We start from the raw sequence: 14,053 nt of genomic DNA on the forward strand, positions 1-14,053 counted from the left end.
CAGAAAAGTGTCGCTTAGCAGCGGAGGCACGTCTCTTCCTTCTAACACCCTTCTATCTGCGCACAACTCTTTCTTTCGCGCTTTCTGTGGCCGTACTGGCTATGCATGCAGTGAAATGTAACAGTGAAATGTAACCTCTGTACTCGCGGGGATGCCACACCGTCGCACTTAGCACTTTCTCGACGGTGTTGTTCACACGCGCTTGTGCTTTGACATAGTTCAGGTGTCTGCCTCGAGCAAGACAGTTGCGGTGTCCACAGCAAGAGATGTGAAAAACAAACAAAAAACAAGAAACACTGTGCTTTGGAGGCGGCGTAGAGCTACCTTTTTGTCGGCAGTTTTCTTGGCATCAGTGCTGCGTCATCTGCCCGCGCCACTCTTATTACAGAGTGCTTCGTAGGTATGTAGTGACGGAATTTATGGAAAATAACAGTGCGTGCCAAGAGCAAACAGCGACATTTTCATGGATAGCTCATATGGGTACAAATTATGAACTGATGGGTTGATAGGTGGAATGGTTAATTTTTGGACTTTCACTATACCAAACTTTCAGAACAATGACCAATTTACCGCGGTCCCCTGAGGTTCGTTACATAAAGATTTCACTGTACTATGTTTAGCATATTTCCACGGATGCCTATTACCAACAAGTCTCGCAAGATTCCGTAACGTCACGTTGTGTCATAAGACTTCTTCGTATCAAGGAATATCAATAAGGAAAACTGTTTATGTACAAATGCATCATGGATATTTCCTTCAGTGCACAAAAGATGATCATCTGTGGACTGCCCTTCTCTGGAGCCGCAATGATAGAGAGATCAAGCATATTGTTCAGTTCAAGGAAATGTATAAGTCGACGATTAATAATTTTTAAAAAAAGCTTATATGGGCAACTTGTGAAAGCTATGAGGCGGTAACTTGCCTCCGAAGAAGGGTCTTTACCCAGTTTCAAGATGGGAATAGCTTCCTTCCATGACGATGGCAGCTATCCGGCAGCCCAGATAGAGTTGAAAAGTGCCAGAAGTGTCATCTGTGTGTCGGTATGTAGGTTTTTAGTCATGTCATACATGAGTCTGTCAGCTCCCGATGCAGAGCTTCTACATGCCCTCAAAAGACATGTTTTTTGGTATACGCTAAAACACACACACAAGGAAGACACATAGAAGACAACACGGGCGGCATTTCCAACTGATTTCATTTGGGCGGTGACCCAGGAATATATATACATATACACGCATGTGTATGTGTATAACTTGTGGCAAAAGACATGTCTTTTAGCAAGCACCAACTAGGCCAACAAACAGTTATGTTGATACATGCGCTCAATGTAGCTCTCAGCTTGGCAATATTAAAAGGATGGTTGTATGGTTAATTCGTTAGGCATTTATGACCCAGTGACTTACTGTATTTACTCAGTTCTAACACGCCTTTGATTGTAAGCATCTGTTTGCCGTAACCTAAAAAAAGAAAAGTCCTTTACAGTACCACACACCTCATTCTTTCATACAGAAATACAACTGTCTCTCAATTGGAAAAACAAAGACTTATTGCCAATGCATTAAAGTCACGATAAATAAAAAAAAGTCGCAGTTTCTCCTGAAAGGCGCAGCATCGATTGTGATAGCAAATTAGTAGACATCTATACAAAAAGTAAGGATAGTAGTTTTATCGCCCATATAAAATTAAACATTTGCTTAGTAACTAAATTAACAAGCATGCTGTCGCGCACAGAAGCAAACATGAACACGTCTCAATCAGTGACCGCAGAAACTCTATCAAAACACTGGAGAGAAGAAGTGCGGCAGCAGGAGCGAGTGAATTAACCTTTGTGCAGCCTCTCGCTTCAATGGCAGTTAAATGACAGTGCGCATAGATGCACAGACTCTGTGTTTCTCGCAGATCACTATCAAGATAGAGTCCATGCGGCCGCACCGTAAGCAGCAGCTGGCGGAGTGGGATGCTTCTTTTGTTTGCTGCCAGTCCCACAAGCAAGCATCGGACACTTCCAATGCCCGTGATGTGGCCCGATTTTCGTCCGTCTCCACGCACATGATCACTTTCCTTTTAATTGCAGCATCATGATGAACTCGGCATGTCTTCACAGTCGACACTTCCATGCTGACAGAGCAAACGCAGAAAACGAGAAGACGGACGGTGGACTAAAGCCCAAGCACACATACTACAGCACATGTAGAAAGCTACGGCAGCTAGGCTCGAAGTGCATACAAGGTGGCCATCCTGAAATGCTGATGGCAATATGGTAATGCAGATTTAGGCTCGTACTCTTTCTAAGGCGCCGAATCTAAAAGGCCAACATATATTTGAATAATTCTTTTTTATCTCTCAGAGAGCACAGTAATAGGGGCCGACCTATATTCGTGCTCGACCTATTTTCAAATAAATACGGTAAGTATCAGGTGCTTGGGCTGGATTTACTTGCTGTCACATCATCCTCAGCCAGGTTACGCCCAGGGCAGAGCAATGACCTCTCCCATACTTCTCCAACTACCCCGGTCCTGTGCTAATTGTGGCCATGTTGTCGCTGCAAACTTCTTAATCTCAGCCGCACCCTGCTACGCCTCCCTTCCCTTGGAATCCAGTCCGTAACCCTTAATGACCATCGGTTATCTTCCCTCCTCAATACATGTACTGCCCATGCCCATTTCCTTCTCTTGATTTCAACTAAGATGTCATTAACTCGCGTTTGTTCCCTCACCCAATCTGCTCTTTTCTTATATCTTAACGTTACACCCATCATTCTTCTTTCCATAGCTCGTTGCGTCGTCCTCAATTTAAGTAGAACCCGTTTCGTAAGCCTCCAAGTTTCTGCCTCGAAGGTAGTACTGGTAAGACACTGATGTTACACACTTTTCTCTTGAGGGATAATGGCAACCCGCTGTTCATGATCTGAGAATGACTGCCAAACGCACCCCGGCCCATTCTTATTCTTCTGATTATTTCAGTCTCATGATCCAGATCCGCGGTCACTACCTGCCCTAAGTAGATGTATTCCCTTACCACTTGCAGTGTCTCGCTACCTATTGTAAACTGCTGTTTTCTTCCGAGACTGTTAAACATTACTTTAGTTTTCTGCAGATTAATATTTAGACCCACCCTTCTGCTTTGACTCTCCAGGTAAGTGAGCATGCATTGCAATTGGTCCCCTGAGTTACTAAGCAAGGCAATATCATCAGCGAAACGCAAGTTGCTAAGGTATTCTCCATTAACTCTTATCCCCAGTTCTTCCAAATCCAGGTCTCTGAATACCTCCTGTAAACACGCTCTCAATAGCATTGGAGAGATCATATCACCCTGCCTGATGCCTTTCTTTATTGGGATTTTGTTGCTTTCTTTATGGAGGACTACAGTGGCTGTAGAGCCACTATAGATATCTTTCAGTATTTTTACATACGGCTCGTCTAGACCCCGATTCTGTAATGCCTCCATGACTGCTGAGGTTTCGAGTGAATCAAACGCTATCTCGTAATCAATGAAAGCTATACATAAGGGTTGGTTATATTCCGCTGATTTTTCTATCACCTGATTGATAGTGTGAATATGGTCTATTATTGAGTAGCCTTTACGGAATCTTGCCTGATCCTTTGCTTGACAGAAGTCTACGGTGTTCCTGATTCTATTTACGATTACCTAAGTTGTTTGTACGCAATGGACAGTAAGCTGATCGGTCTATAATATTTCAAGTCTTTGGCATCTCCTTTGTTATGGATTAGGTTTATGTTAGCGTTCTTCCAAGATTCCGGTACGCTCGAGGTCATGTGGCATTGCGTATACAGGATGGCTAGTTTTTCAAGAAATATCTCCCCACCATCCTTCAACAAATCTGCTGTTACCTGATCCTCCCCCTGCTGCCTTCCCCCTTTGCATAGCTCACAAGGCTTTCTTTACTTCTTACAGCGTTACTTGTGTGATTTCAAATTTCTTAGACTATTCTCTCTTCCATTATCGTCATGGGTGCCACTGGTACTGTATAAATCGATATAGTACTCCTCAGCTACTTGAACTATCTCATCCATATTAGCAATGATATTGCCGGCTTTGTCTCTTGACGCATACATCTCATTCTTGCCTATTCCAAGATTCTTCTTCACAGCTTTTAGGCTTCCTCCATTGCTGAGAGCATGTTCAATTCTATCCTTATTATACTTCCTTATGTCGGCTGTCTTACGCTTGTTGATTAACTTCGAAAGTTCTGCCAGTTCTATTCTACCTGTAGGGTTAGAGGCTTTCATACATTGGTGTTTTTTAAATCAGATCTTTCGTCTCCTGCGATAGCTTACTGGTATCCTGTCTAACGGAGTTACCACCGACTTCTATTGCACACTCCTTATGATGCCTATAAGATTGTCGTTCATTGTTTCAACACTAAGGTCCTCTTCCTGAGTTAAAGCCGAATATCTGTTCTGTAGCTTGATCCGGAATTCCTCTATTTTCCTTCTTACCGCTAACTCATTGATTGGCTTCTTATGTACCAGTTTCTTCCGTTCCCTCCTCAGGTCTAGGCTAATTCGAGTTCTTATCATCCTATGGTCACTGCAGCGCACCTTGTTGAGCATGTCCACATCTTGTATGATGCCAGGGTTAGCGCAGAGTATGAAGTCTATTTCATTTCTAGTCCCGCTGTTCGGGCTCCTTCACATCCACTTTCGCCTATCCCGCTTTCGGAAGAAGGTATTCATTATCCGCATATTATTCTGTTCCGCAAACTCTACTAATAACTCTCTCCTGCTATTCCTAGTGCCTATGCCATATTCCCCCACTGCCTTGTCTCCAGCCTGCTTCTTGCCTACCTTGGCATTGATGTCGCCCATTAGTATAGTGTATTTTTTTTCACTCTACCGATCGCAGATTCCACGTCTTCATAGAAGCTTTAGACTTCCTGGTCATCATGACTGGATGTAGGGACGTAGACCTGTACAACCTTCATTTTGTACCTCTTATTAAGTTTCACAACAAGACATGCCACCCTCTCGTTAGTGCTATAGAATTCCTGTATGTTACCAGCTATATTCTTATTAATCAGGAATCCGACTCCTAGTTCTCGTCTCTCCGCTAAGCCCCGGTAGCACAGGACGTGCCCGCTTCTGAGCACTGTATATGCTTCTTTTGGCCTCGTAGCTTCACTGAGCCCTATTATATCCCATTTACTGCCCTCCAATTCTTCCAATAGCACTGCTAAACTCGCCTCACTAGATAACGTTCAGGCATTAAACATTGCCAGGCGCAGATTCCAATGACGGCTTGTCCGGACCCAGAGATTCTTAGCACCCTCTGCTGGGTCACAGGTCTGACCGCCACCATGGTCAGTTGCTCCGCAGCTGCTGGGGACTGAGGGCTGTGGTTTGATTGTTGTATTCATTGGCTGTGGCCAAGTACTGCACCAGGGTGGCCAATCCTGCTCTGGTGAGGGAGTGCGTTGCCGGTTCTGGGCACCGGGATCAGGCTGCACTCCAGGCCTGTTCACACAATTTTCTCAACATGGGGATTTTTTTTTAATCCGGTGGAAAATTACGCGGCACCAGGATTTGAACCACGGTCCTCTTGCATGCGAGGCGGATGCTCTACCTCTACACCACTGCTGCACCACTTGCTGTCGCAGCTCATCTTAATTCGTTTAACGTTGATGATGTTCTGCTTACTGAAGCCCACCAGGAGTTCAGCATCAGTGGACTCAAACAGAGTGTCATCTGACATGGCACGGGTGGTATTCATAGTACGGAGTGGGATTACTGTTGCTGGGGCATCCCGAAATGACACGAGATTTCGCAGTTTTTCATATTGTTTCTGGTTGCGGAGCTCCAACAGGAGATCACCGCTTGCCATCTTAGGTGCATTATAACCTTTACTAAAAACTTCAGTAAGAGACTTCGAAACAAGGAATGGTCAGGTTGATCACACTGGTTTGTCTGGTTTTTCAGAGTGAATGATGTGGAAATGGGGAAAAGATTTTTTTGGTGACCAAGAAACTCAAAATTTCATCGGTGCACCCCCTCCTCAGGGAACGATCAGGTAGTGGGAGGAAGGAACCAGCCATGAGTGAGTATATTTTCGGTAGAAACACCAGCCATCCACCACAGAGCCTTACAAGGGGATGTTGCAGGGCATGTAAAAACAGGTCCTGCAAGCGCCAGCTGTACATTACCACTATAACTGAATATAACATAACCTAGGTTGGCTACTCACACAGGGTTAACCATCACTGAAGTAATGCAGAAGAGAGAAGACAGGAAAGATTAAAAGCGAGAGAGAAAGACGAAGGTTGGAGAAAATGATAGGAAAAGGCAACTAGTAATTTTGCCCGGGTAGGTCAGTCCGGAAGTGCTGTCTACATGAAGCCAAGGCCAAAGGGGCATGTTGCCTCTGCAGAGGGACCTTAAAGGTCCACACACTCGGCATCAGCTTAACCACCAGGATGCTCTTTTCCTCGGACACTGCTAAGCCACACATGGTTAGATGCACGAGGGTCCAACCCTCGTGTGCTAGGTAATGCAGTGTCGCAACACACCAAACACCTGCCAATGCAGGTGCCGCTGCAGGGGATGTGCACTGGTGCCTCGTGCTGAGTGGGCACATCTTTTAAAGCTTCCCACCAAAATGTCCCGCTCAAAGAAGTTGCTGATTGAGGCAGAATTGAATGTGTGCAAACGTAAGCTTGCCGAAGCCACAAAAACAACAATTCACATTTTGAGCCTTGTACCGCAACAATTCATGTAACACTTTGCCGCAGATGTGTACTACAGTTGAGTGTCACATGTTTCAGTGATTTCAAATCGTACGTTTTCCTGTTGGCACATTTATTTCCAAAGCACATGAATCAGGTTCTACTGTATATTGCTGCTGATCAAGCAGCAATAAAATCAGTTGGTAGTAACACTTTGTTGTTAATCATCTTCATTGTGACGTATATTCTGCATGCAACCTGTTCACTTCTGAATGGCAACTGGATGCAGAAAATTTGCCTTTCAGTGAATGCAAATTGTCCGAAAGGCAAATCGTCCACAGGGATACAATAGCAGCAAGTAAGTTCTCACCTTTGTTGCCAGGTGGCTGAAGAGGGTGTCCACTAAGGCGGCACCACCCGACCGGGAAGATGTCACGGGAGTCAAAACGGCACCAGTAGTCAAAGGCACCTCGCCAGCCGTCAAAGGTGACAAATAGCATGTCATCTTTGACTGCCCCGACAGTGGCTGGACAGATGAGGTGGGGGTTCTTGCGATCTAGTGCCTCCAGCTTCATGCCCACTTTGAATTCATTGCTCCGTGGGCTGGGTGGTTCCTGGGCAGCAATCAGACAAAAGCACAAGGGAAATGCTGCTTCTGTTGTACAAATGGACTGAATAGTGGGGGATGACACAGTACATGGCGCCACAGATTCATCTCAGGGTGTCTACCAAGTTCACATTTCCAAATTCCCTGAGTTTTCCAGGTTTTCCCTGAGCACCTTTGCAAAATTCCCTGAATGAGCCAGAACTTTGTTTTATGTGACGACAGGCTGACACCACATTGCCCGATGATGTCACTCTCTAGTAAGCATGCTGAAACAAAAAAAAATGACTTAATCCAGTTTGAATACTAAGGAGTAATATCTATTTCATTTATAAAGAAAACAGAAGGAAGGTGTTAGGAAAATGCACAGCGAAAGAAATGGTAAAACCCATTCCAAATTGAGTCGAACATCTTCAAATATGAATGAAAAGGAGATGCATACGTAAGTAAATATTTTTTAATATGAGCTATTTCTATCAACTGACAGCAAGCTCATCTGTATGAGGCCTGAACTTTGTCACAACTAAGGTTCTCTCTCAGCAGCTGGGAAGTCAACCTCAACTGCCCTGACATACTCTCAGCCCATACACAACATCTCAGTGTTGGGTTTCACTGCTTAAAACAGTTTATTTTGGTTTGGATGAGGGACACCTGTATCTTGGCGTCAGCCAACACTTAAAGCTCCTTCAAAAAGGCGGCGCACGCTTCCGTTTCCGTTAATTCCTCAGTGTGTCGTTCCTTTCTGTTCTCATCGTCCTTCTACCAAGCTTACATCACATGGATCATTTGAAGCATCCTCTTGGTCAGTTGCACAGTCAACGTCCGATTTTTCGGATTCCCTAGGGGCCGCATAAACATCCGAAAATCGGGCAGTCCAAAAATAGTGAATGCCTGTCTTTAACTGCCCTTAAGGGCTGAAATTGCCACAGGCACGCCCGAAAAAGCTCTTAAGGCCTGCCAGTACACTTACTAGGCATATCGGTGCTCGTACTGTAACAGGAGATGGGGGTGCACGTGTAAATTAAGGAATACATACTGTGTCCCGTGACAATTGCCCCTTCCCACGCTTGTTATGCTTCACAGTTTAACACTACTGTACTGAGGCGAAGCTAACTTTCGGAGATTGGCATTACGCAACGCGCTGTGCTCTGCGAGCTTCGAAGCCAATCGCGAGGATTACAAAGGCGGAGTCGGTGCCATTGGTGATAGCGGCGAATTCTTTCAATGAAAAACACGGCACCGCACGGCAAGAAGCTTAATAGCGAACATAGAAGCAGCTAGGCCCAACGTTGCCGCGGTGGTGGTTACGGCTGCCAGCGGATCTGCGTGCGAGAGTGCCGGTTCGAGGCGGCGAGATCATCAAAATAGCGGCGGTGGCGGCTTTGATTAATGCCATTTCAGACCTGCAGTCAGGGTAATATACATTGAGTATATGGAGTACGTGGTGGTGCCGCAGAGCCGTGCAAATTATCGGGCATGACCGAAAAATCGGGCGTCTAGAAAATCGGTCATTAACTACTCTGGCAATAGAGCGTGCCGATGACACGGCGTCAGTGACGATTCGTTGCGATTCCTCTGTTAGTGGAGCCAGAATTAATACGACTTTCGTTCCCTTTCAATAAAGTTACAGCTAATTTTCTCTGATAGAAGCACAAATTCCCAGAGTTTTCCCTGAGTTTTTCTAGACTCTTCAAATTCCCTGAGAATTCCCGGTTTTCCCGGTTGGTAGACACCCTGCATCTGTCTTCGCATAGTGCCACAAGGGGTGCCATGAATAGTCAGAGAAGTGATCCGAATTGAATACATTTCAAATAATGAACAGCTATTGTCACACTTAATATAAAACAATGTTCACATCCCATTACAGTTGGCTTCCATTAATTATATCCTAATGGTATGGATGAAATCGACTGAATTAACAAGATGCAAAGAAACAAGAAAAGTCATAGTTTGCCTGAAAGGCGAAGCATCCATTGCAACAGCAAATTAGTAGGCAGCCATTCAAAGTAAAGATAGTAGTTTTAATGGCCGTATAAGTAAATATTCGCTTACAAACTAAATTAACAAGCATGGTGTCAGTGTGCACAGGCAAAGGTGAACACAGCACACACGATGAACGCTGGCGTGAGGAAGCACGGCAACAGCAGCGAGTGAAGTGACCTTCATGCTGTCTATTTATTTATTATATATTGCCACATGGTGTGGCGCAACAAGAGACTGAAGAAGAGGAGAACGAGGTTCGTCTCAGCATCGCGCGTCGCCGCTTGCTTTTTTCGCGAAGTGCAACTGCCTGTATCCTGATTCAGCTTGTATACTCCAGCAGGGTATACGCGACAATTTGGTGGAGCTTGCTGGGTACGCTCAACTTATGCAGGAGACCCCACTGGGCAGCAAGAACCTCGCCCCACAGTTGGAGTTGACTCCAGTTCACCGCACAAGCCGGCGAATCCGAGGCCTCGCCCCAGAATTTGGAAACCTCCAGGAAAAAGTGATGACTGCGACAACTGCGACTTCTACGGAACGGGTGACACCAACTTACCTAACGCTGCTGAACCCCCAAGTGCAGACGGCTTTTCATGGCGACACATTTGAAGACGTGGAAGACTGGCTGGCGGAGTTCGAGCGCGTGGCTGCGTTTAACAAGTGGGACAACAACGCCAAACTCAGGAACGTCTACTTCAGCCTCCAGGATGGTGCTCGCACGTGGTTTATGAACCGCGAAAGTGCCCTGTCATCCTGGCCTAAGTTCCAGCGCAAGCTCCAGGTGAATTACTCCAGTCCCCATCGCCGAGAAAAAGCGGAACGGGCCCTTCAGTAACGCGTCCAAAAGCCCAACGAGAGCGTCACAATGTACATGGAGGACATGACGCGTCTCTTTCAGCGTGCCGATCCGAGCATGTCAGAAGAGAAGAAGGTGCGTCATCTGATGAGAGGCATAAAGGAGCAGCTCTTTGGCAGTCTTGTTCGGAATACGCCCAAGACTGTTGCCGAGTTCCTCACCGAAGCCACCGCGATGGAGAAGACCCTTCAGCAACGGTCGAACTTGTACAACCGACAAGTAAATGCCGCCTGCACTCGGGATACGCCAGTAGGCTTAGGGTGCGACGTCGCCTTGCTTTGCGAGCTGATTCGCTCAGTGGTTCGCGATGAGCTGCAGAAGCACCACGGAACGTCGCCACCCCCAGTCAGCTCCCTCGCCAGCGTCGCACGCAACGAAGTACAGCAAGCACTGCAGGCATCTCTTTCCAGCAGTGAAGCACCACCTCTGCCATGCGAATCCCGGCGCAAGACGTACGCAGAAACATTACTGAGCCCCGTCCAAGCTTTCGCACCTACTTATGTGGCGCCGCCAGTCGCGTTGCAATCGGCGCAAGCCGCTCCAACAACTCCGCTACCGTATTTCGACGATCGCCGAACACCCGCAAGGAAATCAGAGGTTTGGCGAGCACCCGATCGACGACCGCTGTGCTACCACTGCGGCGAAGCTGGTCATGTGTATCGGGAGTGCCCCTATCGACGACTCGGACTGCGGGGTTTTTCTATCGATTCACCTCGACCTAGGTCCGGCCAAAGGCCACCCGACATCGCAGAATTCCTCGAACAGCAGTGCAGACCGGGCCCATCACAGCGGCAGTCACGCTCACCCTCACCGCGGCGATATTTCCCTGCTCGCGATACCACCTCGAGGACGACGCAAGGGCAATCACCAAGTCCACGCCAGGAAAACTGACGTCAGCGACCTTCCGAGGCAGGGCCGCTGATACTCGATGCGCTCAAGACCTCGTATCGTGCCAACCGCAGAATAACGAAAACACGATGACGCCAGAACCAGTTTCCGCGAACAAGATTTCACTGGACATACCTGTGTTGATCGACGGCAAAACAGTGAGTGCACTTGTAGATACCGGCGCCGATTACTCTATTCTTAGTGGAAAACTGGCGAGCGTTCTGAAAAAAGCTGGTGCCCTGGAACGGGGCACCAGCTCGTACAGCAGGTGGCCACGTCGTCACACCGCTTGGCCTATGCACGGCCAGAGTAGAGATTCGCGGTGCTGCTTTTCTCGTGAGTTGTCTGGTTCTACGCGAGTGTTCCCGCGATTTAATCCTTGGGATGGACTTTCTCCGGGAATATGGTGCCATTATTGACCTCCGCGAGCGCTGCATCACTTTCTCGACACAAAGGGCAACACAGACCGACGCCATTGGACACAGATCCGCACTTTGCGTTTCGGACGAGAGCATCACGATACCGCCGCGTGCGAGTGTTATGGTTTCGGTCAAGTCCGATGAACTACAAGATGGTGAAGCCATTGTCAAAGGCAACATTTCTATGTTGCTGGCACAAGGTATTTGTGTATCGCGAAGCCTTGTGGAACTTTGTGAAAGCCAGACAACAGTCCTCGTTACCAACTTTACCTTTGAGCATCGGCACATTTTTCGTGGCACTGCCATCGCCTACGCCGAACCATCAACGGACATCGTCGAGTGCTTTGCTTCTGAGGTGGACACAGACGACGGTTCGCTCAGAGACATCGATGTAAACTCCGAGCTTACGGACGACCAAAAGAGCGCACTGCAGGAACTCTTGAACGAATTCAGCGCGTGCTTCGCTCGGGCTACTAAGGTGGGCCAAACGCCAATCACGAAGCACCGAATAACTACATCCGCCGAAGCACGTCCCATCAAACAACAGCCTTATCGTGTCTCGCCGAAAGAACGTGAGGCAATTCAAGCCCAAGTCAAGCAGATGCTAGATGATGGTGTCATTCAGCCTTCGCACAGTCCGTGGTCCTCCCCGGTCGTTCTAGTCAAGAAAAAAGACTGAACGCTTCGTTTCTGTGTTGATTATCGACGCCTCAACGATGTTACCAAGGACGTGTACCCACTACCACGTACGATGACTCTTTAGACAGGTTGCGGCGAGCTAAGTATTTTTCCTCTCTCGATCTAAAGAGCGGTTACTGGCAAATTGAGGTCGATGAACGAGACCGCGAAAAAACTGCTTTCTTCACTCCAGATGGCCTTTATGAATTCAGAGTACTTCCTTTCGGTCTCTGTTCGGCACCAGCAACTTTCCAGCGAATGATGGTCACCGTTCTCGCTGGTCTGAAGTGGCAAAGCTGCCTCGTCTACCTTGACGACGTGGTTGTTTTATCGGCGACATTTGACGACCACCTGAAACGACTGCGGCAAGTTCTCGAAGCCATCCGATCGGCTAACCTCACCCTTAAGCCTCAGAAGTGTCATTTCGGCTACAAGGAGCTGATGTTTCTCGGACACGTGGTCAGTGCGGAAGGCGTTAGCCCCAATCCCGCGAAAACTGCCGCTGTAGGCTCGTTTCCAACACCGACCGACAAGAAAGGTGTCCGACATTTCCTGGGCCTTTGCGCATACTACCGGCATTTCATCGAAAATTTTTCGAAGATGGCGGAGCCGCTGACTCGCCTCACGAGGGACGATGTATTGTTCATCTGGTCCTCAGAACAAGAGACTGCTTTCACCGAGCTTCGACAGCGTCTGGTGTCAGCACCAGTTTTGGCCCACTTTGACGAGGAGGCGGCCACGGAAGTTCATACAGATGCCAGTAACGTTGGTCTTGGTGCGGTCCTTGTACAACGGCAGGAAGGTATTGAAAAAGTGATCACCTACGCGAGTCGTACACTATCGCGTGCAGAGACCAACTACACCACCACGGAGAAAGAGTGTCTTGCCGTCGTATGGGCGCTGGCCAAATGTCGACCTTACCTTTACGGCCGCCCATTCAAAGTTGTAACTGATCACCACTCGTTATGCTGGCTTGCAAATCTCCGGGACCCTTCTGGACGATTGGCATGGTGGAGTCTACATTTGCAGGAGTACAACGTGACCATCGTGTACAAGTCGGGCCGCATACACGAAGATGCTGACGCACTCTCGCGCGCCCCTATCGACACTACCGACCACGATATTGAGGACGACGGCGCTTTCCTTGGGGCCGTAAGCGTTACTGACTTGTCCACACGGCAGCCTGCAGATGACGCACTACGGCCTATATTCGAACATCTGGGAGGACGAAACCCAAGCATACCCCGGCATATCGCTCGAGGATTGTCGTCTTTTTGTTTACGACATGGCGTCTTATGCAAGAAGAACTCCGCTGCCACCAACAAGACCTACCTTTTGGTCCTCCGTGCCGAAGTTTTGTTCGCCTGTCATGACGAGCCTCCGTCTGGCCATTTGGGTTTTACACGAACGCTTGATAGAGTGCGCAAATCCTACTACTGGCCAAGACTTGCCGAGTGTGTTAAGGGGTACGTCCAAGCCTGCCGTGAATGCCAGCGCCAAAAGTCGCCAGCTGTGAAGTCTGCGGGATTGCTGAATCCGATTGACCCACCTGGCAAACCTTTCGACCAGGTCGGCATGGATCTTCTGGGCCCGTTTCCATTGTCATCTTCTGGCAACAGGTGGATAATCGTCGCCACGGACTATTTAACGCGATATGCTGAGACAAAGGCGCTGCCCCGAGGCACAGCTTCCGAGGTTGCCCAGTTTTTCATACAGAGCATCGTCCTACGGCATGGCGCCCCTTCGCACGTCATCACAGACCGAGGCAAAGCCTTTACAGCACATCTCATTGAAGACATTTTTAAACTCAGCTGCACGACGCATCGAAGGACAACTGCCTATCATCCGCAGACAAACGGCTTGACCGAACGACTGATCAAAACGATGACTGACATGCTGTCTATGTACGTAGACGTACAGCACAAGACGTGGGACGAGATACTCCC

General features: G+C 47.9%; 1 protein-coding gene across 4 annotated transcripts in view; it reads right to left on the bottom strand.

Moving 5' to 3' along the window:
• Scm (Polycomb protein Scm) overlaps positions 1-14,053 on the bottom strand; it is a 298,625-nt gene that overhangs the window by 122,856 nt on the left and 161,716 nt on the right. For all 4 annotated transcript variants that reach the window (XM_055066831.2, XM_050172273.3, XM_055066833.2 and 1 more), the window contains one exon: positions 7,050-7,293. In XM_055066831.2, coding sequence (XP_054922806.2) covers positions 7,050-7,293 — 244 coding nt within the window. The remainder of the gene's footprint in view (positions 1-7,049; positions 7,294-14,053) is intronic.

The sequence above is a fragment of the Dermacentor andersoni genome, chromosome 6, assembly GCF_023375885.2.
Source record: "Dermacentor andersoni chromosome 6, qqDerAnde1_hic_scaffold, whole genome shotgun sequence".
NCBI lineage: Eukaryota > Metazoa > Arthropoda > Arachnida > Ixodida > Ixodidae > Dermacentor > Dermacentor andersoni.